At 50.7% G+C, this 26,930-nt stretch overlaps 1 protein-coding gene across 2 annotated transcripts in view; it reads left to right on the top strand.

The window, feature by feature from the left end:
- The window catches only part of SMYD4 (SET and MYND domain containing 4), a 182,851-nt gene extending 167,556 nt beyond the window's left edge, over window positions 1-15,295 (top strand). For both annotated transcript variants that reach the window (XM_085649075.1, XM_085649074.1), the window contains exons 9-11: window positions 3,078-3,194; window positions 3,889-4,012; window positions 15,113-15,295. In XM_085649075.1, coding sequence (XP_085505201.1) covers window positions 3,078-3,194; window positions 3,889-4,012; window positions 15,113-15,281 — 410 coding nt within the window. In that variant the 3' untranslated portion in view covers window positions 15,282-15,295. The remainder of the gene's footprint in view (window positions 1-3,077; window positions 3,195-3,888; window positions 4,013-15,112) is intronic.
- Window positions 15,296-26,930: the final 11,635 nt, after the last annotated feature.

Genomic DNA, 26,930 nt, shown 5'->3' with positions numbered 1-26,930 from the left:
CAGAACTCTGTCTCCTCCCCTTACATCAAATGGAATGCAGTCTATGCTAAAGTACTGTAACAGATCCCTGTTACTATTGTGTTTAAGGGCAAAATGGCGTGCCACAGGATAATTAAAATCTTTTTTGGCTATTGCACGCATGTGCTCTAAGATCCTAAGTTTCACACAATGTATCGTACTCCCTACGTATCTTAGCCCGCAGGGGCATTTCAAGCAATAGACCGCATGGGTGGTATTACCTGTACCTGTAATACCACCCATGCGGTCTATTGCTTGAAATGCCCCTGCGGGCTAAGATACGTAGGGAGTACGATACATTGTGTGAAACTTAGGATCTTAGAGCACATGCGTGCAATAGCCAAAAAAGATTTTAATTATCCTGTGGCACGCCATTTTGCCCTTAAACACAATAGTAACAGGGATCTGTTACAGTACTTTAGCATAGACTGCATTCCATTTGATGTAAGGGGAGGAGACAGAGTTCTGAAGTTGCGGAGACTCGAATCACGATATATTATAGATCTCCAATCCAAGTCCCCAAATGGGTTAAATGGTGGGGAAGAATTGACAGTTCATCTGGGCAACTAATTGTTGTGTAATTCAAAGTGATCTTTGATCGTGGAAATGTTGACTGGTGAAAACCTGGAACATCGATAGCCTTTGCCGATTCACGGCTAAATAATGACAAATGAGGGAAACATGTAACATAATTTGTTTGATGCAATTAACTGATCTACGGTAAAAATGCAATGAATTGATGGGTCATGGCAAGATTATGATAATAGAATCGAGCATGATTATGAATTGGGTCGTAAAATGCTTAAAATGTTGTATTCAATCAACTTTATTTAAAAAAAGGAGCTTGCACAATTGACCATTCCAAGATGGCGCCTGTAATGGAAATGCGCCAGTCCCCTGTCTGTGTTTAGGCTGATCGATGTAACTCTTTTTAATGGCGCCTCACAGCGCGTTAGGCAAACACTGAAGAAGGATCTATTCTGAAACGCGTCTGTTTGCATTCGGTTTAAATTATTAAAATCTGCTGAAACGAAGCCCCGTGAGTGCCGTCTTTTCCTTCCAGAAAACGGAGGAATCTTTGGAGCCTATATTGTGTGCGGTACACCACCGCACTCGGCACCCGCCCGCAACGAGTGACTCGTATTTTTGGTGTACTTGGAGCGACATATATATATATATATATATATATATATATATATATATATATATATATATATATATATATATATATATATACACACCCCTGCCCCTCCCCTCCCTTCCACTCTCATGCATGGTAAAGCCATTGTTGTAAAGGCTATTTCCCCACAGAAATTCTGGGTACTGCAAAAGGTTTATCATATAAAAAGGTCTAAGTCAGACATGAATGTCTCATTTGGGTCGATCAGGCTGTCCAGTGAGGGTCAGTTGAAAGTTGCGTTCATCTTTCCCAGCCTAGCCGGGTGCTCTGACCTGGCTGGAATTTGTTTATATGTCTCTCTTTCATTTGGCCTGTTGTGTTGCGCTCATGACTCACACTCGGGCTGCGTTGCATTGCACGAATGTGCCAATGTAAACTACAGGAGCGATGGTGAATCAATTTTTTGGAAGCAAAATGTTGATATTTCTCAACTACTTTCTCTCCTTAAATATTGTATGTTCCAGTGCAAGTTAATAAGCAACTAGAAACCTACCTAACTTTTGCTGCAAACCCACCCTTTGGACGTTTATATAATATTTGCAGTGCTTTTGTCTACTTGTAGGCTGGAGTATGTTCAGAAACTACATTCTGCCTGACAACTGGTATTGTCACAAGCAGTTTGTCTCAGTGTGCTCCTGATGGGGTTGAGGGCCTGTAAACAGGAAAGATAGGAGGTTGTGCCAATAGCAGTGTGTGACTGCAAGGAGAAACTTCAGTGAGGGAATGTTGCTCTGCTACTGGCCATAATGTGCAGGTGGGCAGAATAAACTAGCTTTTCTGCATGGCAGAGATACAGAGAGGTATAAAAAAGATGGGGTCAGACTTTGCCTCCTCATCACGATGGGCCCGGTGGCCATTTAGAATGAGGGAAGCACTCTTATCAGGAAGCTCTGTACTCCAGTAGGATTAGCCTAACAAACAGAACATGGACAGTTGTCCTATTCATTGCTGCAGTGAGCATTCATGACGCTTCAGCCAGTCACACTGATGCTGGCTCATGGAACTTGGCGAGGGGGAAACTTAGTGAAAATACATCATGATGGAGGGGTTGCCTCTTGCACATTCCAACGTCCTTTCACATGTAGCGGCCATTTTAGGTGAGGGAACACCCCACAGGAGCATATAGGAGTGCAGTGCAAAAGGCGGCAGCAGTCACCTTCTGCCCAATAAAAGATGTACTTGATTTAACCAACATATAGGCAGCTAAAGCCCCTTCCTTATTAGTGCTTCATAAAGCTCTTTTTTCAGTTCTGTTATTCAATCAAGCCAGACCTAAAAGAGATGTTGTCGGCCCCACTCTGTGTCTCCACAGCTTTCATCTGCTGCTCACCTCTCTCCAACCACCATCATTACTATCCAACAGGATGTGAGTGAAGTGAACAACTCCTTTGGGCCTTTCTCTGCTACTGAGTGTTGTGCGGGCAGGCCCTCCCCCCCACCACACACACACGGTCACACATCGAACCCCTCTGTGCTGCAGGCTTACTGTGTGCTCCTCTCTACTGCTGACATTGGAATCAGGGCTCTCCTTCCTTGGACTTCTCTGTGCTGCTGTCCAGGCAGTGAGTGTGCCCCCTTATTTGACCCCTTCCTTATGCTGTCCTCAGAAGAAGAGTTTAATTCCACTGACTCCTGAGAATGCAGGGACGTTTGTGTGCCCTTGAGGGGATGCATTATTGCAATATCATATGTGTGTTCAGAAGAACTCTGACAGGGACGAGGATGGAGCTGTGTTTGTACCAAGGTTTATTAGTCATTGAGCACACTGGTGAATAATTTCTTAAAGTGTACTTTATAAATATACTCAGGTACTCACCGATACACTCAGTCTCCTCACTCACCAGTCCGAGCCACTCACTCATGTCTTTCTCATCCCCAGGTCTGGCGCTCCAGGTTTTGGTGGACTGTCGGTCCCGGGCACATGGCTTCCTGTGTTCAGAGCACGTGCTGGCGGCACGGATCGAAGATCATTTGGCGCGGGCGCACGCTGCAAGCGGTATTACTCAATTTTGCTTCACAGATTTTATAGTGGAAGACACCTCACCTTCGTGAAGTGGTTTAGAGTATGGGGGGGCGGTGAGATCAGGGGCTCTGCGGGGTTATGGATTAAACATAAGTCCTGTCTTAAACTTTAACATGTGGATGGTGTCTGACTTCTTATATTGGTAGAAGTTGCTGTCACAGAGCTGTGATCGGATGAGGTTGTTCTCTTACTCACGTCCTAGTCATGGGAGACCACTACCAGGCTACAGTGAGATTAAGAGCCTGAGTAATCTGGCTCTTCTGCCATTGGCTTCTTGCCGGAAGTTGGTAGTGACAGAAAAAAGCTAATTAGCTAATTCTAGTCTTGAGTTGTTAACATCAGGTTCACATTGACAGGGAGCCCGGCTGTGTGTCTCCCATGGGTTGGCTTTTGCCTGCCAGTCTCCTGTGGTAAGGCTGCTGGTGTCCTATCTGCCTCCTTGGAATGGTAGCTAATTTGTTGATATCCATGTCTGAGAGTTTGGGTGTTTTACTCGCCTCTGTTTCAGCAATCGCTGGCCCTGTGCAGTGACAGCAGGGCTGTTGTGTGCTTCTTGAGCAGCAGTCAGCATGAAAGCCAGAGTGTCTGACGCCTTTCGTGGCTGGTGACTGACAGGAAGGAATGAACATGGAGGTCTGATTTCTGATTCTGTTCCTTGTATTGGCAGGTGATTGGCAGTCGGCAGCTGTGCATCTACGTAACAGTGTCAGGAATGTGGAGCTACGACACGGGGCATCCAGCATCGAACTGGGACATGAACTCTTCAAGCTGGCGCAGATCTTCTTTAATGGGTGAGAGTTGCCATCTAGTGATACTGCTCGTCCGCTTGTGTCCTTCAGTGATGGGGCTACACCCAACGAGGGCCAGTCTCCCTGCAGCCAGTAATACTAGAGCTTCACCCATTATCCTAGCCAGCATGAGGTGTTGTTCCTTCTGCTACCTATGTCACAGTAGTTGCCCCACTGTTTCTGGCAGCACTGGATGATGCTGGCTGCACCCAATGGCGTCATGAGTTGTACATCAGCTCCCAGCAGCACTAGAGTTTGTCCCCAGAAGCACTGCCCTCCTTCCCCCGTGGCACCAGAGGCTGCCCCTATGAAATGCACCAAAGGCCCCAGAGCACATGGGCAATCCCAGCTGCACCCAGGCACAGTCTGCTCCCACTCCTCTCTGCTCCAAGCTCCCCAGGAGCTCCTGCCAGGAGTTAACCTGCAGAGGTCTTGTGGCTCTGCTTTCACGCTCTGGGATTTTCATATCTTTATAAATTCCTCTTTTATCTAGGGTAACCATGTGAATATGTTACAAGAAAACCATTCCACTCCTGAACAATTTTTTCAAAAAATCATTGTTTTTAGGTGTACTTAGTTACATTTAATTTAGCTAAGACTACCCTGAGGACTCAACAACTTGCCTTTACCAGGTTAATACCATACTGTTAACCCAGGGAACCTTTCAGAGTCTATCGGCGGGTGCCTCTGGAGACAGTTTTTGGCATTACACCGAGTTACACTCAGGGTGCAGGCACTGGGCCTAGCTCACGATTCTCCTCTGTGCAAAACACAGGGGTTTGAAATGTGAAGCCTTTTGCACCTTTTGGGCTTTCTTTGGCCTACGAGTCGAAGCGCAGGGGGACATCTTGTTCTTTATTTGAGTCTGCTTTCAGTAATCCTGGCTTTGAGCCCTAGATGCAAGGTCTGACTCTTCGAGTCCATGTTATGCTCATGTTTGATGGCTTCATCCTTCATTTGCTATGGATTTCTCCTGAACGATCCCTCTGTAAATTGTTTGGCAGACCTTCTGCGTGGTTTTCTGGGCCTCTTCTGGGTCTGTGCACAAGATAAACTGAGTGTAAAGCAGCTGAAGGAGAGACCCTGTTTATAGGGGGTTGAGATCTTCAGTGTAAATAGTAAGGCTCGAGAGGTGATGAACTTCTAGTAAATGCGTGGCCAAAGTTTCTTTAAAATTTCCCAGAAACCTGCTCTTTGCTCCTGGCATGCAGAAGACAAGCCATGTTTAATTTCTGGTCAGTGGTTTTTATATTCATTAATAAGACTGGCACAGCCCTAAATGTCTCTTAAATGTGACACTCAAGAGACTCTTTGTTTTTCTAGATATATTGGCTACTCCACCCCTTGTTTGCTTTCCTCCGTATAACACCCTACAAAACCGGGGGTGAATAGGTACTTAGCCACGCATCCGTTGTGGACCTACAGTCCAGCTCACCTCAAGCCAACAAATCGAAGATATGCACTTAACGTGCAGACAGCGCATAATTTGGGGCGCCCTTAACTCTGTGTCACTTGCCACTGATTCTGTCTCATGAACTGCAGTCCTGAGGGTCTGACATTGGGCAACTTTTGATGAAACGCGCCAAGGTTTTCCCCCACCTGTTATGTTGATACTGTGGCGTTAAGAAAAATGATAGGGCCTCACCATCAACCCCTCAGCAGAATGTGATGAGGATTCCCGAGTCTCCCATATCTCAATGATATTCATTGGCCTTGAACTGAATAGTGGCACCATGAAGTTTTGGGGGGGCCCCTGAAATGTTCAGGGTCCCCTACACCTGCATTACCCCCACATGTCGATATAACAGAGCGTTTTCAAAGTATGTCTTTAGTAGCCACGTATTTTGACTTTTTGTGTCCCTCCTAGCCACTGAGTGACCACTACCATAACCCCTCAAAATCTAAACGGGGGTGTCTGCCTGTAGATCCACAAATAGAGCCTCTGGCCCACCCAGCAGCGAGAGTGAAGCTTTCCTGGCCTATCCAGCATCAACGAGCTCAAACAAGCTTCCCCTCAGCATTAAGAATTACGAGACTGGCAGGCGGTGCACTTAGGCACCGTCCCCAAGTACTGTGAGTAATATAGTGTCGCTTCCAATACCACTCACATCAGACGCACCTACGTGCTTTAACTGTATCTGATAGAGACGTCTAGCCACAGATCCCTTAACTTAGAATATCCCCAGGAGTCAGACTGGATCTGGAAAAAACTTTGCAGCAGCACCTCTGCGCGCCGGGGGATGGCTCCACACGACCCCGCTCTGACGTTGTCCACGTACGTGACGTCAGCGAGGTCATATAAGTCCCTCCCGGCGCGCTGACATCAGTTTCCTTCTTTTCCACGTGCAACGCGGATCTAGAGTGAGCGGTTCCTCTGGCCTGTTTCATCGCGTTGGGGAACAGTGTGCGATGCCTTCGGGCTTTAAAACTTGTAATTCCTGTTCGCGACAGATGTCCGAGACGGACCCTCATCTTATTTGTACGTGGTGTCTGGGCTAGCACCATGACTCCACGGACTGTGAGGCGTGCCAACACCTTAATCCCAAGTCTCAGCGCAAGCGCCTTATGAAGCTTCTCTTGGTGCGGCTGTCCAGGTCGGAGTCGTCTTGCCCCCTGGCTTCTTCAATGGCAGGTCCCTCTACTTTCCGCTCCCGCCGTTGTTCGCCCTCCGGGGTCCGGGGCCTTGTTCGCCACTTGGTAAGTCGAGGCGCTTGTCGCCAAGGTCTTCAACCTCCCCTTCTTCTTCTGTTGTCAGGAGCTCTAGTTCCCGGAACATTCCGGACGTGCGCTCCCAGCAGTCGCCCTATCCGCCCTTTCCGCGTGTGGGGGCAACTCTGGTCCAAATGGAGGCATATGCCGCAGCTTTGCAGGTCTCCCTTGGACCCTCTCCTGTTCCTGGGGCGTCACCGGTGGGTTTGCCCCAGGCGCCGATTGAGCCTCTACCTCCCGGGGACGTCGGAGATGTGGTATCGTTAGGGCACGGCCCGGTTGGGTCACCCTTCGGTCCACGTGGAGTCGTTGGGGCTCGTCCCACCGGGGTCCCCCTCTACGACCCACGGCGCCTCTGCCGCGCCGCATAGCCCCGCTAGGCTCCCTGCGGCGCCATAGGTGGTTGCCTTTGCCCATAGCCCTGCTCTGAGCACACCCCAGGCTCCCGGTCAGGCGGTCGCCTGTCTGGGGCCTGGGTCGACGCCGTACCGGCGCCGGAGTCTCGCCTCCTCGGCCCGCCTCCGTTGCTTTCTCCGGAGTCGGAGCCTGTTGACATGCCCCGGGCTCCCGGGCAGGAGGTCGCCTGTCTGGAGCCGGGGTCAGCGCCGTGCCGGCGTCAGAGGCTCGCCTCCTCGGCTCCACCCCCGCTCCTTTCCCCAGAGTCAGAGCCTAGCATGGATAGAGTGGAGTCGGCGCCGGGCCGGTGCCGACAGCTTGCCTCACCGGCTCCGGCGTCTGCTCCTTCCTCGGAAGGAGAGCTTATCATAGTCTCGGCGCCGAGTCGACGCCGGATGCAGCCGAGTCGGCGTATAATGATGCGGGGTTGGCGCTGACACGCATCGCTTCGGCGCCGTGTCGGCACAGAATTATGGACTCTTCCCCAGATGCCTCGGGAGGGAGTTTGGTGCCGTCTTCTCACCCACCGTCACCGGACGTACTGTTGCCTGTACCACCCTTGGAATTTGTGGAACTTCCCCGGGAGCTCCCAGATCCGGCAGGCTCGTCGCCTCCCCAGGAGCAATGTCCGGATCCTCATTCTTCCAAGGGACTCCCTTCTGTGGAACATGGTCGCACCCTCACTGTCTGGGGAGGGTCAGTTTACAACCCTCCCCCAATGATGAGTTGTTGTCTCCTCCACGGAGGGCTACCGAGGCCGGTGTGGCTTTTTTGAGGGTGGTCTCATTGGCCACCCGCATTTTAAGTATGCTGCCCCCTTGTCTGTGGACCCCTTGCTTGAGGTCCTTCACCGGGAATGTGGAGCCGCTTCTGCCCTTTGAGGCTTCCCTTTAAGATACCCTTTTGAATACCTGGGTCCGGCCTGCTTCAGGTGACCCGGTGGCTCGTTCAGTTTTGCACCGCCACCGCCCGACTCCGCATGATCCTGTTTGTCTTTTTGTACACTCTGATGTGCGAGGGTTTGTGTTGCAGACTGATTTCCCCTCCCTGCCCCCTCTAACGCTTCCTCCCTCTCGGGAGTCCAGATGGCTAGAGTCATGGGGCAGGAACATCTTTGCCTCCACTAGTGCGGCCCTACGATCCCTAAATACTATGTGTGTTTTGGCGCGGGTTACCTCTGCCCTGTGGGACTCTGCAGAGTCTTTGCTTTCAGCCACATATGAAGGTGCTTGGGTTGATCTTCTTCGCCTCCTCCGGGATTGCCGCTACCTTGCCGAATTCACCATCGGCTCAGCCTTAGATACTGCGGATTCTTTGGGACGTGCTATGGCGAGTTCTGTTGCCTTAAGGCGTCACGCTTGGTTGCGCGATAGTGTCTTCCCTGAAAATATCCGGGGAGCGACTGGTTGACTTACCCTTTAATGGGGTTTTGGTGTTTGATGCTCACGCAGGGTCGGCGGTTCACTGGCATCTTGCGGGCTTTCGTCCTCCCACTTAGGTCTTCTTATGCCTATCTTCCGTGGTGGTACTTTTTCATTTCGCATCCTTTAGATGCGCTCTGTGTTTAACATGGGTGGTGAGCCTTGCATCTTCTTTTTCTGTGGTCAAGGGTGATTACCTTTTCTTTGGCATCCCTTGGATGCGTTTTGCTTTGAAAGCACATTGGCCTGCTATGGCCGTGTTCCACAGATTGCTGTGTCTGGTCCTCTGACTGTAGTATTGAGCCGGTGGCTCAGCTCGGTAATGTCATACGGCTCGGAACTCATGTTCACAGGTTCAGTTAGTTACTGCGCTCTTTTAGCTTGGCTTATTGCCCTAGGAGGTGTTCCCCATTGTTTGGGGTATGCATACTCCATGTGGGGTACTTGTATGCTATTATATAGCTTTGCTTATCTCACCTGGGGCTGGAGATCCTGTGGGCTCCATGCATCGCTTGGTGGCCCGTTGTATGGTGCTCTATGTTTTCCCCTGGTGCCATCTTCTTACACCATGGTCATTCTGCCTGTTGCCTGTTCCACCTTCTTGGGAGGTTGCTGGATCTCCTCTTCAGAAGTGGCCCCTACCTGCCCTTACTGTTCTAGGTGTGCTCAGGTATGGACATGCTCATGGCTTGTTCTGTCTCTACATATTTATATGTTTATACATTTATGTATGCGTGCCGCTTGCCTTGGACTTCCTTGTCGTACGTCGCCACCTCTTTTCGAGGCTGCGAGGTAAAGCCGATATCCATGTGTGTGGGAGCTTTTCTGAGTTGTTGCAAGCTGCCCATGGGTTCCTCCTTGCTTCCACTTCCTAGGGAGATTTCCCAATTTGACAAATGCTCCCTTTTTTAGTGTTCGACACTGTACATGTCTTTTCAGGGTGTTTGGTCGCGGATTCTGAGGCTCTTTCCACGATTCATTACCTTCGTGTTTATGGCCACATCCTTCGGATATGCTACTGTCTGCAAGTCTATATTGTGGGTTGTTTCTCACTTTGGATTCATACTGCCGGTCAGGCACTCTTATGATTTTTGTGTAGGCCACTTTAAGTTCTCTGTGGCCGTTTTGCCTGCTGCGTGTTTCTACAATCAATCAATCAATCAATCATGGAATTTATATCGCGCACTACTCACCCGGAAGGGTCTCAAGGCGCTTGGGGAAGGGGGTCTGCTACTGCTCGAACAGCCAGGTCTTGAGCTGTTTCCTGAAGGCCAGGTGGTCCTGGGTCAGCCGCAGGTGGACGGGTAGGGAGTTCCAAGTCTTAGCTGCCAGGTAGGAGAAGGATCTTCCTCCGGCGGTGGCTCTCTGGATGCGAGGGACGACGGCGAGGGCGAGGTTCGCGGAACGTAGCTGGCGGGTGGGCGTGTAGAAGGTGAGGCGGTCGTTGAGGTACCCTGGGCCCAGGTCGTGGAGGGATTTGTGTGCGTGGGTGAGGAGTCTGAACGTGATCCTCTTGTTGACAGGGAGCCAGTGCAGGTCTCTCAGGTGGCACGAGATGTGGCTGCGTCGGGGGACGTCCAGGATGAGTCGGGCGGAGGCGTTCTGGATACGCTGAAGTCTTTTCTGAAGCTTGGCTGTTCTTCCGGCGTAGAGGGTGTTTCCGTAGTCTAGTCTGCTGGTGACGAGAGCCTGGGTGACCGTCTTCCTGGTCTCGGTCGGGATCCATCGGAAGATCTTCCGGAGCATGCGGAGGTTGTGGAAGCAAGCTGAGGAGACGGCGTTGACTTGTCTGGCCATCGATAGGGAGGAGTCCAGGATGACGCCCAGGTTGCGTGCGTGGTCCGTTGGTTTGGGTGCGGTGCCTAGTGCCGGAGGCCACCAGGAGTCGTCCCATGCGGAGGGTCGATGGTCCCAGGATGAGGACTTCTGTCTTGTCCGTGTTCAATTTCAGGCGGCTGATGTTCATCCATTCAGCGACGTCTGTCATCCCTTCGTGTAGGCTGGCTTTGGCGTTGTCGGGGTCTCTGGAGAGGGAGAGAATCAGCTGGGTGTCATCGGAGTAGGAAATGATGTTGAGGTTGTGTTGGCGTGCGATGGCAGCGAGGGGTTTCATGTAGATGTTGAAGAGAGTGGGGCTGAGCGACGATCCTTGCGGGACGCCACAGATGACTTCGGTGGCCTCGGAGCGGAACGGAGGGAGGCGTACTCTCTGTGTTCTGCCGGAGACGTATGAGATGATCCATTCCAGAGCCTTCCCTTGGATGCCGGTGTCGTTGAGGCGCTGGACTAGTGTGCGGTGGCAGACAGTGTCAAATGCTGCGGAGAGGTCTAGGAGGATGAGTGCCGCTGTTTCACCGTTGTCGAACAGGGCTCGGATGTCGTCGGTGGCTGCGATGAGGGCGGTCTCGGTGCTGTGGTTGGCTCTGAATCCGGACTGCGATGGGTCGAGGGATCCGTTCGTCTCGAGGAAGGCTGCCAGTTGCTGGTTGACGACCTTCTCGATGACTTTGGCAGGGAAAGGAAGGAGCGAGATGGGGCGGAAGTTCTTGAGGTCGGTCGGGTCCGCTGTTGGTTTCTTCAGCAGAGCGCTGAGCTCGGCGTGCTTCCAGCTCTCCGGGAAGGTGGCTGTGTTGAAGGAGGTGTTGATGATGTCTCGGAGGTGGGGTGCGATGGTAGAGGCGGCCTTGTTGAAGACATGATGGGGGCACGGGTCGGTCGGAGATCCGGAGTGGATGGTGTTCATCATGCGTGACGTGTCTTCGGTGTTCACCTCGGTCCATGTCTGGAGGGTGGCGGCGGGGTGCGTAGGTTCGACCGATGGGTGCGGGGGTGGAATGCCGAAGCTGTTGTGGATGTCGGCGATCTTGCGATGGAAGTACGAGGCGAGGGAGTCGCAGAGGTCCTGTGAGGGAGTGATGTCGTTGTTGCCGGTGCTGGGGTTGGAGAACTCCTTGACGATGTTGAAGAGCTCCTTGCTGTCATGGGCGTTCTTGTCTAGTCGTTCCTTCAGAGATTTCTTCTTGGTGGTGCGGATGAGCTGGTGATGTCTGCGAGTGGCGAGTTTGAGTGCGGTCATGTTGTCGGCGGTCTTGTTGAGGAGCCAGGCCTTCTCGAAGGTGCGGCAGGCCTTCTTGGAGTCCTTAAGTTCATCGGTGAACCAGGGGGCCTTCTTGCTTCTGGGCCTGGTGAGTGGGTTCTTCAGTGGGGCGAGGTCGTCGGCACAGGAGGTCAGCCACTGCGTGAGGTCGAGGGCTGCTGTGTTAGGGTCCGTAGTCCTGACAGGTGGGCTCTGGCTGAGGGAGGTGGCGAGCTGGTCGGCGGTGATCTTGCTCCAGTTTCTGTGGGGAACCTGCTTCGGGTGATGGTGGACCGTGTTCTTTCTGAAGCTGAAGTGGACGCAGCTGTGGTCAGTCCAGTGAAGTCCGGTGGAGTGGCTGAAGGTGACGTGTTTGCTGGATGAGAAGAGGGTTCGAGCGTGTGGCCGGCGTAGTGGGTGGGGGTGTTGACCAGTTGCTGGAGTCCGAGGTTGGCGAGGTTGTCCAGCAGGGCGGTGGTGTTGCGGTCATTGTTGTTCTCCAGGTGGAAGTTGATGTCCCCGAGGAGGATGTAGTCGGCGGAGGGGAGGGCGTGAGGGCTGATGAAGTCCGTGATGTCCTCGTAGAATTGTGCGCGTGGTCCCCGTGGTCTGTAGATGAGGGTGCCTCTGAGGGTAGTCTTGGGGTCGGTGTGGATCTGGAAGTGCAGGTATTCGACAGCGTTGAAAACCTCGATGGAGTCAGTCGAGATGCGAATGGTGCTCTTGTGTACGATGGCGATACCTCCTTCCTGATGATCTTGTAGCCGTCCGGGATGGCTATGGCGATGTCGGGGGCTGAGGAGTCGTTCATCCAGGTTTCCGTGAGGAAGGCGACGTCTGGAGATGCTGTGTCGAGGAGGTTCCAGAGTTCCACGGCGTGTCTGTGGACGGAGCGGGTGTTGAGCAGGATGCACTTGAGGTGGTTGCTGTTGTTCGTCCTGATGGGTGCGGTGCCGGGTCGGAGGCAGGAGAAGTTGCAGGATCGGCAGGCGAAGGGTCCATGGGTGCGTCGCGGGGATGCTCGGTGGCACCCGGGGGCTCGGGCGGTGTTGAGTGCGATGAGTGTGGCGGCATCGTAGGTCCTGCGGGGGGGCTGGCGGACGCGGGGGCCAGGGGGTCTGGCGCTGGGCGCGGTCCAGGCGCGGACGGGCGCAGACGGGCTTACCTTTGGCGCACCTTCGGCGCTCAATCGGTGCTCCCGCTGCGCGCGTCCGCTGCGCGGTCGCTGAGGGGGCGTCATAAGTAGGTAGCCGGGCGGGAGGGTCGGCTGGGAGGCGGGAGGCTGGGCGACCAATGGGAGGCGAGGGGAGGCGGGTCTGGGGTCAGCGGCGGGAGGAGCGACTCACCAGGGGCAGCGGCGGCGGGAAAAGGCGCCAAGAAGCTTAGCGTCCGGCGGAGAGCAGGAGGTGTTCCCCACCTGAGGGAGAGAGGCAGCGGCAGCAGGCAGCAGGCGGCGGCAGTCAGCAGGCGGCGTCGGAGCAGAGGTAAGGAGTGACCGACTGTGAGGGCACAGTGGGTCTACCTGTTTTAGCGGGTTTAGAATTGATACTATTCTCCCCTATTTCCCCTTTTTAGGATTGGGTGTGCACTTGGCGTGTTTCTTGTCCTGCCGGCTGTTCCAAACGCATTGCTCAGATACCGGCTCTTGCTTTTGGGCTCTTAGCACAGGCTCCTTCAGCCTTCCTTCTATTGGCTAGTCTGTTGCATCTCTTCAGGTTCTTTTTGAGCTTGGGTCGGTGTCCTCATCGTGCGCCATTAAGCGGAGAGTAGTCCTGCTTTCTCTCCCTCTCTCTTCTTTAGTCTGATAGATGGCTCATGCCATTCTACCTGTCATTCTTTTATACCGGCATGGTGTAGCGCCATTGTGGCATTTTTAGGATATCTGCCATCCCGTGATTACAGCTCTTCCGAGCTGCTTGGGTTGCTGTATGGCTGTTCCGCCACAGCTTCCCCCTATTATCCGTCACTCTGTTGCCGGATCGGATGCTTGGCATTTTCTGTTGTTCTGTCACAGACCCATCTCCCCCTTTGGGGTATGGCTGTGGTATCTATTCTAAGTTAAGGAATCTGCGGCTAGATGTCTCTATCAGATGTACGAGTTACTTACCTTCGGTAACTATGTATCTGGTAGAGACGTTGTCTAGCCGCAGATTCCTTAACGCCCACCCAGCCTCCCCGTTCTGCGAGGACTTTGCCAAGTGGGGTTCTCCGCTGGCCCCCTGATTACAGTTGGCATTGGATTTTTCGCTCATGGGTGCTCACATTGTTGCGTCCATTTGAGGCTTGCCATAATACCACTGACTCCCTCTCAGGGGTTTTTGTCGCAATAATTCCGTTGGTTCCCTCTCGAAGGTTCTGTAAAATGAGGCCTTCTTCATTGTCCTTCACCAGAAGATTCCTCTTCATTTTCTTCTTCTCCTGCTGTCTTTCCGCCTTCTCTGTAGGCTCAGGATTCTGGACTTCTCTACGGTAGTCTTCTTGGCGGCTCTGTTCACCTCTGTTTCAGGCCTCCGTTCCTATAGAGCGGCGCTAGACTTTTCACCCCTCCGGTGGACTGTTGTCTCTCTATGTTCCGTTCTTGCCGGACGGGATAGTTCTACGTGGCACTCACAGTCTCTTTTTGTCTGTTGTTCTGCATGGTAATAAAATTCTGTTTCTGTCTGTTGAGATATTCTTCCCTTGTTGCACTTGGGAAGGGTCTTCGCGTGCCATGCGAGGTTCTTTCTCACAGTTTATTCACCTATATGTAGAAAGTGTCTAATGCTGTCATTGACGGTGGTGCCTTGCTCCATCCTCTTTGTTCATACACAAATTTTCATCTATCGCACACTGTTCCCATACATTCACAGTTTTTTTTATTGGTGGCTCCGCGTTGTGTCGCAGGAAAGGTTTCTCTGAAGAAAACTGATGTCAGCGCACCGGGAGGGACTTATATGACCTCGCTGACGTCACATACGTGGACGACGTCAGGGCGGGGTTGTGTGGCGCTGGCACGCAGAGGTGCTGCTGCAAAGTTTTTTCCGGATCCAGTCTGACGCCTGGGAATATTCTAAGTTAAGGAATCTGCGGCCAGACAACGTCTCTACCAGATACAATGTTACCGAAGGTAAGTAACTCGTACTTTACAACTCAAGCCAGGGTTTAAAAAAAAACAGTAGGCTCCTAGAGCAAGTCACTTCACCAAGTTAAGAATCGCACAGTGGTGCAATGTTAATTCACATTCAGAGTTTAGTTCTTAGACTGTGTCTCCCATATCAAATTCAGTCAGTGGCCAAAGACACTACCCACCGCGGATATCCCCAGAAGACCCCAGGAACAGAACCCACAGCCCTTAGAACAGATTATCAATGCCAGGTGGTAACTCATGGTCTGAGTGGGGGCCTGAAAGTGTGTTTGTCTCACTGGTGCTCCAGACGTGTGAGTGTTCCAAGCCTTCTGTTACATAGAGTGATTTCAACATCCTTCGCATCTCACACCCTCCATATCTGTTCCTGTTTTCAGGCGTGCTGTGTCAGAAGCCATGGATACCATTCTCAGAGCTGAACAGATTCTAACAGTGCATTATGGCTCCCAACATGACCTACTGCAGGAACTCCAGGAGATGAAAGCTTGCCTTTTGGACTTGCTCAAGGTCACAGGGTCACAGATGAAGTCCACATCTGCCAGCTGAACCTAGCAGCACCACGAAGGGATTTAGGAGGGCCTGGTTTCCTGCACAAGATGTCCACGAGTTCACCGAAGTATGAAAACCTAGCCCTGCATATTCTGCTTGTGATGAGAAGGATTACAGAGGAATGAAGGTCTGTGTGCCCAAGTTGACCATGGTGGTGGAGTCACAGATGCACGAGGGGCTGTCCACTGGCATATAATGAAGCTGAGGCATTCTCACATGGCTCATTTAATCTTGGACTTCCTGTGAACTATTATGGTAATTTGGACATTGCATTTCTCGTATGCGTGTGTGAGTATACACACTCGTATGTGTTTGGGTATGTGTGTGTGTGTGTGAGTACAAACGTATGTGTTTGGGTGCAAGTATGCAAGCTCCTGCCAGGTTCATTAACGACTCGAAGGAGGAATTGTGTGGGTGTCATGGATGTACTGGAGAGCGATAAAGTTCCTGATTGAGTAATAAAGTTACTTGTACTGTCAGCCCTCCCCCCCACGCTTTATACCCATTTGATATCTTTGCTGTAGCCCCACATACCAGACCATTGTGTGCATGGTGTGCCAGTGCAGAGCTCTCGCCCCTGATATGCCTGCCTGCTCTCCTCACTCCCGTCATGTGATTTTGCTTACCGTAGTTGGAAGTTATTTGTATAACAGACACGGCTCACTGTTTTTTCTCGGTTTTAATAGGTTTTTACCTTTCTATCTAAACAGTCTTCTCAATCCTAGGTTATTATCCCGGAGTTTGCCCCTTCTTGGGATCTAGATGACTTTGTGGCTTAGATGTGATAAAGGCACTTAGAACCTCAGTTGAACGAAACTTTATGTTCGAGGCATATGAGCTGCAGATTACACACTTTTGCATAGATCGCCATCTGGTGTTGGCCCGGATGTTTGCAGTTTGTTTTTCCTCTTGGAAAGTCTTTGGAAGTCACGAGGTTGGTGACTCCTCCCTTGGTTGGTATTGCGCATGGGCTTCGGCTCCATCCTCCGATTGTTATTTTCCGCCATCGGGCTTGGATGTAATATTTCGCGCTCCGGTTCCGAACATTCCAGTTCGACGATCGAAGCGGAATCCTCGCTCTCCGCGGTATTGTTCAGATCCTGATCTCCTCAATCACCTTCTTCTTCGACACACCTTCGATTCCAGTCATCGACGGCGGCCTCCGGGCCTATCCAGGCTCCGGTCCCGGCTGATGGAAAGAACTCCATTCAAGAAGTGCCCTCGATGTGGGTCCAAATTCCCCCACACCGATCTTCATGAGGTGTGCAACCTCTGCCTCTCCCCTGAACACGAGGCTCGAGACTGTCCCGCCTGCAAGTCTTTTAGATCCAAAAAGACTATTCGAGATCGAAGGGCCAGACGAAAAATGGCGCACTCCTCGACTTCCGTTCCAGTCGACATCTTCGGGGACGGCGTCGAAGCTCCGGGACAGCAGCACACCGGAGAGGACCTAGTCAGTGCTTCCGAAGCCGACGACTCGGATGTGGAGGACATGACCCTGGCGCAGAGGGTTGTGAGTAAAATACCCCCTCCCACACCCGCGCCGACACCCAAAAAGGCTGCGGTCACGCCTTCGCCTCCGGGCCTAGGCAAGACCACAGACACTGCTTCGAACACCCCACCTTCGGGCCCGGTGAAGAAGCCTAATAAGTCTTCCGGCGGCTCGGGCTCGAGCCAGCCTGCCAGCAGTGCCGAAAAACACCCTTCGCAACCGAAGAAGAGATCGGCCTCTACCTCGACACCGAGCTCCGCACCAAAGCCCTTGGTGTCGAAACCCAGCCTCTCGGTGCCGACCAAACATCATAAGGCCCTTGGCACCGACACTCCCGCGCCGAAGCTTGTCTCGGCACCGAACAAAAAATCGGAGGTTCCAAAAAAGCACGGCACAGACAAGCCTAAAAAGCCATCGACCCCGAAAACTTCGGCGCCGACCGAACAACCAGTGTTGCAAGAACTATTTACACCGGATCCTTTGCAAAAGACACTTACCAAGGATCCAAAAACTGGACATTTGGCACTGTCTTCTAAAAAGAGACATTTGGACAAACCAGCTCCACCTCCACCTCCAAAGAGGAAGGACTGTGCTACCTCCCCTTTCAGAGTGCCTTCCCCACCTCCTCCACCCTCTCCACCTCCGCCCCCTCCACCTTCTCCAACCCTGCCTCATCGCTCTCCGACCCCGTCTCCAGACCATGATGATCAGGGGGACCCATACTACGATCCAGCAGATGTGCCACAAGACCCCAGCCCTACAGGATCCCCAGACCCATGAGATGATTATAATAATCCAGACATTCCAGATGTCCCACAAGATGACCTTTATCCATCCAGGCCATCTCCACCAGAAGACTCATTAGGTTTTCACCACCTACTTCAGAGGGCGGCACATTATCACGGGGTAGAGCTACACACTGACCCAGTAGAGGAAGATTTCCTCCTAGACACCTTTGATACTGCACATAGGTCTACTGCTATACTACCTATGCTCAAAGGGGTAATAAAACATGCGCCAGAGGTTTTTAAAGACCCAGTCAGGGCTAGGGTCCTAAACCCACGCATAGAGAAAAAGTATAAAGCTGCCCCCACAGATCCTGCCTACATCAAAGGGCCAGCGCCACTGGATTCCCTAGTGGTATCCACTGCAAAGAAGAGATCAAATTCCCAGGCGTCAAGCGAAGCACCACCGCCTGACAAGGAGTCAAAGCTCCTGGACGCGTCAGGAAAACGCACTGCGTCACAGGCAGCCAATATATGGCGTATCGCCAACACTCAAGCGCTATTGGCCAGATACGACAGAGCGCATTATGATGAATTAGAAACCATCATGCACCATCTACCAGAAAAATACAAAAATAGGGCCAATGAATTAATTCAAGAGGGTAAGACCATAACTAATACCTCTATACGCTGTGCCTTAGACGCAGCAGACACAGACTCCAGGGCCATACTAGTGTCCTCCTCCGTCGCAACGCTTGGCTGAGAGTTTCAGGCTTTAAACCTGAGGTACAAGCCTCCATATTAAACCATCCATTTGATCAAGAACATTTATGCGGTCCAAAGGTAGATGAGGCCCTCGAGAAGATGAAGAAAGACACAGATACGGTGAAATCTATGGGAGCCCTACAGTCACACCCTCCTAGGCGCTCCTTACGCCGCTCTTCCTTTCGGGGCACGGGCAGAGGCTACTCCTCAGATAGCGCGTCCACGTCCTACAAATCCGCTCCTCAGTCCACCTTCACAAGGGGTTATCAAAGAGGCGGCTATAGAGGCAATAACAATAAAGGCAGAGGCAAAACAAATACCGCCCGCTCTGCCACACCGCCTACCCAATGACTTTCCCCTGCTCCCTCCAGACCATCCCACTCCCGTCGGGGGCAGACTACAAAATTTCCTTCACGTCTGGGAGTCCATCACATCAGACAAATGGGTGACCCAAATTATTCGTTCAGGGTACTGCCTAGAACTCGCATCTACCCCCCCCAATATTCCACCCAGGCAACGCCCAATGTCACAAGAACATTCCACGTTACTAAAACAGGAGGTAATCTCCCTCCTACAAAAACACGCAATAGAACAGGTCCCCCCAAGATCAGCAAAATGTAGGGGTCTACTCCCTATATTTTCTGATACCAAAAAGAGACGAGACTCTATGACCTATCTTAGATCTCCGGCCTCTAAACACATACATACATTCGGACCATTTTCACATGGTAACACTTCAGCAGGTACTGCTGCTCCTCTCCCAGAACGACTTTCTCACCCTGCCCCTCACACCACCCAGGTCAGGACCTATAGCTCGGCCGCTTTAAAAAAGTTAATGCCCTCCACCATGGCGCAATGCCCGCTTTCCTTCTTCCCAGTCGAACTTCCCAGTCAATGCCCTGGCTGCAAACACTCCTTTGATACCATCGAGCCATTAGCCACGTCCCAGGAATACCAGATGTATTTGCTAAATTGCCGATCTCTCCCTCGGCACAGCACACAAATATGCCTATTACTAGAAAACTACAATCCAGATGCGATCTTCCTGACCGAGACATGGCTCCGGCCTCATTCGGAGCCAGACATAGTCTCCGCCCTACCCCCCGGGTTCCAAATCTACAGAATAGACCGAACCAAGGGAAGAGGTGGAGGCCTGGCTATTATTCTAAAAGATAAGTACTGTTGTCGTACCTCTATTGAAGCTATACCTGAGTGCGAGAGCCTAGCTTTCAGCATAGACTTCTCTGCGAACAGTTCCTTCTCTGGTACTCTGATATACCGCCCCCCCAGACCCAGGGAAGCTGTTCCAAAAATCTCTCCCAGATATCATCGCGAACCGACTTCTAACCTCGGCCAATTATACGGTTCTAGGAGATCTCAATTTGCACTTCAACTCCCCTACAGACCTTGTTGCCAGGGAACTGACAGAGGACCTTACAGCCTTACAACTGATCCAGTTGGTCAGATCCCCCACCCATGAAAAAGGGAACTTATTGGATCCCATCTTTAGCAACTGCACAAATCTGATGATCGGGCAACCTATTTGCCTCCCCTGGTCAGACCACTTTCTTGTTCCACTCACCTGGTCGACCGCCAAGCCTCCCTCACCGACCCCTCAGCCCATAACTAAGAGAAACTGGAAAAAACTCCCCATAGAGCCATGGACAAACAATCTCGAAGGATCCCGCCCACCTCCCTGCATAAACCCGAACCAAGCAAACATCAACTATGAGGGCTGGATCAGGGAATCACTGGACACGATCCTCCCGTTACGGAAATCTATTCCTAAGAGGTCACACAAATCTGCCCCCTGGTTCTCAGATCCCCTGAGAGACCTAAAACGCCTCTGCAGAAAAAAAGAGAGAGCCTGGCGAATGCACTATCTCCCGGAAAAAAAAACCCAATACAGAGAGGCTATTAAGAACTACAGAAATGGGGTTAGGGCGGCCCAGGCCTCCTACTTCGCAGACCAAATAATGACAGCAAAATCAAAATCCAAGGAAATCTTCCATCTGGTTAAAAAATGCATCACCGTTAATACTGCCCCCCAGTTCCCAAAACACTAGATCAATGCAATGAACTTTCAGACTTTTTCCATAATAAAGTAACCCAGATTTACTCCGCATTCCCGGCAACAGCCAACAAGTCAATAACACCCAATCTGATCTTTTCGAGCGACGTCCCCCCCCCCAGGACAGCCTACGCTGGACCACTTCTCTCCATTAAACCTGGAAACACTGCAACAACTAGCAGGCCAAGTCAAATCTGGCTCTCCCCTCGACCCTGCCCCACCAGAAATATTGCTGCAGGCAAGCCAAACCATCCTTCCAGTGGTGCTAGAGCTTCTCAATTCATCTATATCCTCCTGCGCAGTACCCATTGGATGGAAGAGAGCGATGGTACGGGCTTTGCTAAAAAAACCCACCCTAAACTCAGAAGATCACTCCAACTACTGCCCAATCTCTTTACTTCCTTGGGTAAGTAAGGTGTTGGAGAAGCACATAAATACGCAGTTGACACAATTCCTGGAAAGCCATGCACTTCTTGATCCATCCCAGACAGGTTTCAGGCCTAAACATGGTACCGAAACCGCATTGCTGGCAGTTGTCGAAGAGTCGCGAAGGATATTGGATCAGGGAGGATCAGTGGCAGTGATCCTCCTTGATCTAAGCGCGGCCTTCGACACTGTCAACCATGCCACCCTGTTGAACCGTCTGCACAACATCGGGGTCGGAGGCAATGCTCTAAAATGGCTGGAATCATTCCTGTACAACAGATCCTTTCAGATCTTCGACGGGGACATAATATCAGCCAGAAAACCCCTGAACTGTGGAGTTCCACAGGGCTCCTCATTGAGCCCGGTGCTCTTCAATGTATATATGAAACCATTGGCCGGGCTCGTTGAACCGTCAGGAATAAAAATCGTATCATATGCTGACGATACCCAGCTAGTGGTTTCACTGACCCAGGAAGGCGCCGATCATACCCCAGGAAGTCTGATGAACTGCCTAGAGGACATAAAAATGTGGATGACAAGCTCCTCCTTAAAACTGAATGGAGATAAGACCGAGCTTATGCTCTTAGGCCCCGCAATACCCACATTAATTCCTTCCAGGTGGCCTGGATGTCTGGGCTCCCCTCCCACCCCCAAGGAGAGCGTTAAAAGCCTAGGAGTATGGCTGGATAAAAACCTTTCTTTATCCACCCAGGCTACTAAATTATCCGCCATCTGCTTTGGCCTTCTGAGAATGTTAAGGAAAGTCCTCCCCCTCCTCCCTTTGGAAGCCAGACAAGTGGCAGTTCAGGGCCTCATTCAGTCCCGGTTGGACTCAAACAACGCCCTATATGTAGGGGCTCCCGAGATGTCCATGCGAAAATTACAGGTGGTCCAGAACTGTGCAGCCCGCATCCTGCTACAGACCCCAAGGACGCAGTCTGCTAAATCCGCACTAAGCAGCCTACACTGGCTTCCAGTGAAACAGAGAGTGGCTTTTAAGGCACTATGTATCGCGCACTGAGCTTTCTGGAAATCAGGTCCAGCGCTCATTAACAAATTGGTTACTCAATACCATCCCAACAGAACCCTTCGGTCTACGGAGGCCTTCCTGGCCGTAGTCCCGAGAGTAAGGAGAGCCAGGACCGGAGGAAGGTCGTTTTCCTTAAATGCCGCAAAGATGTGAAATACACTCCCGTTACAAATCAGGTCCAATTCTAACCTACTCTCATTCCGTAAACAACTGAAGACCTATCTATTTGCCAGGCCCACCTAAATCTTATTCTCTGTTACCCCCCTAGCTCTGTTCTCTGCACTCTAGCGCTTGGACGCCCTTGGGCAGCAATCGCGCTTTACAAATTACAATACAATACAATACAATACACTGGACTTGAAAGACGCATACTTTCACATTCCGGTACACCATGCCCACAGAAAGTACCTCAGATTCGTAGTGGACGGGCAACACTACCAGTTCAAGGTGCTCCCATTCGGGGTCACAACAGCACCACGGGTATTCACCAAGTGCCTAGCAGTAGTGGCGGCACATCTCAGAAGACAGCACATTCACGTCTTCCCATATCTGGACGACTGGCTGATAAAAGCCGCGTCCTACAACGAATGTGTACACCACACCGCCACTACAATCCAACTACTTCACCAACTAGGCTTCACGGTGAACCACCAAAAGTCCCAGCTAACACCATCCCACATAAAGCAATACCTCGGTGCCACCATAGACACCTCAAAAGTCATAGCCTACCCCAATCCGGCCAGGATTGCAAGCATTCAGGCTTTGCGTCAAAAATTCATACTTCAACACTCCCTCCCAGCAAGAGTGTTTATGCAACTGCTAGGGATGATGGCCTCCTGCATTTTCATAGTGCCTCATGCAAGACTCTAGATGCGTCCACTCCAAGAGTGCTTAGCGCGCCAATGGAACCAGGCCCAGGGGCAACTGACAGATCTGGTGTTGGTAGACGGTCGCACCCATCGCTCTCTGCAGTGGTGGAACACCACAAATCTTTCCAGAGGTCGACCGTTCCTGGACCCGGTTCCACAAATAATCCTGACAAATGACGCATCGCTCTCCGGCTGGGGAGCTCATCTACTACACCTCACAGTGCAGGGCACATGGACGCCACAACAAAAGTTACTCCCCATCAATCATCTGGAGTTACTGGCAATCTTTCTAGCCCTAAAATCCTTTCACACACAGATTTTAGGCAAGGCAGTCCTTATCCGCACAGACAACATGACCGCCATGTACTACATCCAAAAACAAGGCGGCACACACTCTCCACAGCTCTCTCAACTAGCACAGAGCATATGGAGATGGGCAATTCCACACAAAATCTTTCTCCTAGCCCAGCATGTCCCAGGAGTCCAAAACACCATGGCAGATCTGCTCAGCAGACAGACGCAGCAGATCCACGAGTGGGAACTTCACCCGCAGGTTCTTCACCCGTTCTTTCAGATGTGGGAGCATCCACAGATAGACCTATTCGCCACCCACAAAAACAAAAAATGCCCAAGCTTCGCCGCCAGATACCCACACCCATTGTCCAAAGGCAATGCCATATGGATGAACTGGTCAGGCAAATTTGCATACGCCTTTCCACCTCTCCCACTAATTCCATTAGTGGTGCGAAAGCTACAACAGCACTCCCTCACACTGATTCTAGTAGCTCCAACATGGGCCAGACAACCGTGGTACACCACGCTGCTGGAACTCTCGGTAGTGCCATACCAAAAACTACACCTCTCACCATGCCTCCTAACCCAGAACCATGGAGAGATCAGACACCCGGACCCAGCTCAGCTCAACATTGCGATCTGGCTCCTGAAATCCTAGAATTTGGGTACCTAAATCTTCCCCCTGACTGTATGAATGTCATCAGAGAAGCTAGACACCCTACCACTAGAGCCTGCTACGCTGCCAAGTGGAAAAGATTTGTTGTTTAGTGCCATAACAACACAATCAACCCTCTAGACGCATCTATACAGCACATCATATGCTACTTACTCCATCTACAAAGGTGTAACCTAGCATATACATCCATTCGGCTACACCTCGTAGCAATTGCCGCTTACCTACAAAACAGACAGCATCTAGCACTTTTCAGAGTGCCTGCCATTAAAGCCTTCATGGAAGGCCTCAAACGAATAATTCCCCCCAGAGTGCCACCCTCACCTGTGTGGAACTTAAATATAGTTCTCACAAGGCTAATGGGCCCTCCTTTCGAACCTTTGCATAAATGTGAACTGCAATTTCTCACATGGAAGACAGCTTTCCTTGTAACCATCACTTCCCTTAGAAGGGTCAGTGAGATACAAGCACTTACTATACAAGAACCTTTTCTCCAAATGCACCCGAACAAGGTTGTTCTCCGTACCAACCCAAAATTCCTACCCAAAGTCATTTCCCCCTTTCATCTATACCAATCGGTAGAATTACCGTTTTTTTTCTCGCAACTTCAAACTGTTGCAGAAAGGGCTCTACACACACTGGATGTTAAAAGGACCTTGCTTTACTATATCCAGAGAACACAACCTTTCAGAAAGACAAAGCAACTGTTTGTCTCCTTCTCTCCACCACATAAAGGCAACCCCATCTCGAAATCAGGGATAGCTAGGTGGATTGTAAAATGCATACAGATTTGCTACCACAAAGCAAAGCGCACGCTATCTGTTCCCCCTAAAGCCCACTCTACAAGAAAGATAGGGGCTTTTATGGCTTTTCTAGGGAACATCCCATTAGATGATATCTGCAAGGCAGCTACATGGTCAACACCGCACACTTTCACTAAACATTACTGTGTAGATGTGCAAACCAAGCAACAAGCTAGTGTGGGCCAGGCTGTACTAAAAACACTATTTCAGACCACTGCAACAGAAACCGGTGATCGCCGCTAGGGTTGGGAACTACTATATAGTCTATGCAAAAGTGTGTAATCTGCAGCTCATATGCCTCGAATGGAATATGCTACTTACCAGTATGCATCTGTTCTTGGCATGTAGAGCTGCAGATCTACACACGCCCACCCGCCTCCCCGGCTACCTGTATCTGTTCCAGTCTATCTTATTTAGATACAACACACATGGGTTTCTTCACTGTTATTACTATGCTCCATCTTTCCCTGTTGGCGAAAAACAATCTGAGGATGGAGCCGAAGCCCATGCGCAATACCAACCAAGGGAGGAGTCACCGACCTCGTGACTTACAAAGACTTTCCAAGAGGAAAAACAAACTGCAAACATCCGGGCCCAACACCAGATGGCGATCTATGCAAAAGTGTGCAGATCTGCAGCTCTACATGCCAAGAACAGATGCATACTGGTAAGTAGCATATTCCTTTCCCTACATGTTGCTACCTATACCATTTTGGGACAGTTTCTCCTGTCAGCGAAAGAAGGTTTCTCAGAGGCTCAATCCAGTTGCTACTAGATCCTGTGCGTGTACAAGGCAGAAAAACAAGGTGTACCCAGACATCAGAGTACACCCTGTGGTGTCATCAAAGCGTTCATTTCTTGAATCATTATACACAATGGTGTCTTATCTTGACAGTACAAGAATGTTCATTGAAATACCCACTTGCTTTAAATCTGTTTGGCCCATACTGAAATCCTTACAAGCCCAAGGTAGCAATAAGTGAGTCTAACTCTAGTGGGAACGTCCAGTGTTCCCTGGGTCTATTGTAACAGCATTTGGAGCAGCCTAGAGGGGGCCCTATCCCCTGAGATCAAGTATCAACCCTATGATATGGTTTGAATTTTCTGGAGCTTGAGAGAACCTTTAGAAGCCCATTTTAGGAAGCATTCCAGTGGTCCATCTACAACGAGCTCTTTAATGGGCAAGGACCACTCCGAATAGTTGCAGCTGATAGGATGCACTCATGGTGGTTGGGTTATTCAAGGGGTGAAAGAGAACTATCAAACAGCATGCCTAGATTGTGGACTTCTTGTACAGGTGTTGTAGGAGTTTCCAGTGATATGGCCAAGAAAAAGGTAAAGTTATTGGCTACAGAAAGTCTACGGGTAAGATCTGTCTTTGGACTATAACAACGATTTTTAAACTTCAGTAACACAAATGGTGGATAGACTTTACATTATCCAGATGGAAAATCAACATGAACTGGTGTATGCGAGCTGATGAGCAAATATATAAAGCACTGGCATGCCCCCAAGAAATCACAAAAATATGGGGTCTATGGAGAAACCGGACTGCTGAGATGACCTAAAGGGTTAGATTTGGGATCCCATACCAGGTGAATAAGTGAGGTACCAGCAAATGGGAAAAGAGACACTGAGGGTAGAATGGAGACAACATTGTAATTGGGCGGAAGGGGGAAAGTTGCGGACTCCTGGAAGATATCGTTTGGTGGAAAGTGGAAATGCACTCCTGTTTCCAGGGTTGCACATGATTGCCATGGGGGGGGGGGGGGGAGTGGGGTAATATTGTTTACTGTTAAAGTTATGTATTGGTTGTACACAATGCAAAATAAAACAGATCTTACAAAATGGTTATTACACTTCAACCCCTCCTGGACATTTGGCTATAAGTTTGCTTTTCTGATGTTGTTCTGTAGATGCATCATCCACCTGGCGGTTGATCTGGCAGTTGTCATCATACAGGTGGTAGCAGATGTTGTAGGCCTCCTAAGTTACTACTACTGTGCGTATGCATGCGATTGCTTGGCAACAGGGCCAACACTATCATGCTTTGGCACTTGTGCCTTATTAGTGGTGATATTGGAGAACAAGCATTGGCATAGCCAATAGGTCTCGCCTTTGGGACCTTATAAGTGTTTAGCCATGCAACAGTTGATGTTGTTGCACCAAGGATATTGTGCTGGGTAACTAAACTTATAAGGTCCCAAATGCGAGACCCTTATTGGCTATGCCAATGCTTGTTCATCTTGGTGCCATACTCCAATTTCTAGCACAATCTGTTATGGAAATTCTCTTGTTCCGGTATCCATTTTTGGTGACTTGCCATAGCAGTCTGGCCTGTAAATGACATGTGCTATATGGGCCCTTGTCACTATTACTCTCTTAATGAGTACTTTGTAAGTATGTGAGTTGAATGAGAGGTGTGTAATATGTACTCTTTATCATCTCAACAATTAGAAAGCTCCACTTGTCAGGCCTTGAGGGACTGCGTAAGACAT

The sequence above is a fragment of the Triturus cristatus genome, chromosome 3_2 (genome assembly GCF_964204655.1).
Source record: "Triturus cristatus chromosome 3_2, aTriCri1.1, whole genome shotgun sequence".
NCBI lineage: Eukaryota > Metazoa > Chordata > Amphibia > Caudata > Salamandridae > Triturus > Triturus cristatus.
This window is presented reverse-complemented; position numbering and strand designations above follow the sequence as displayed.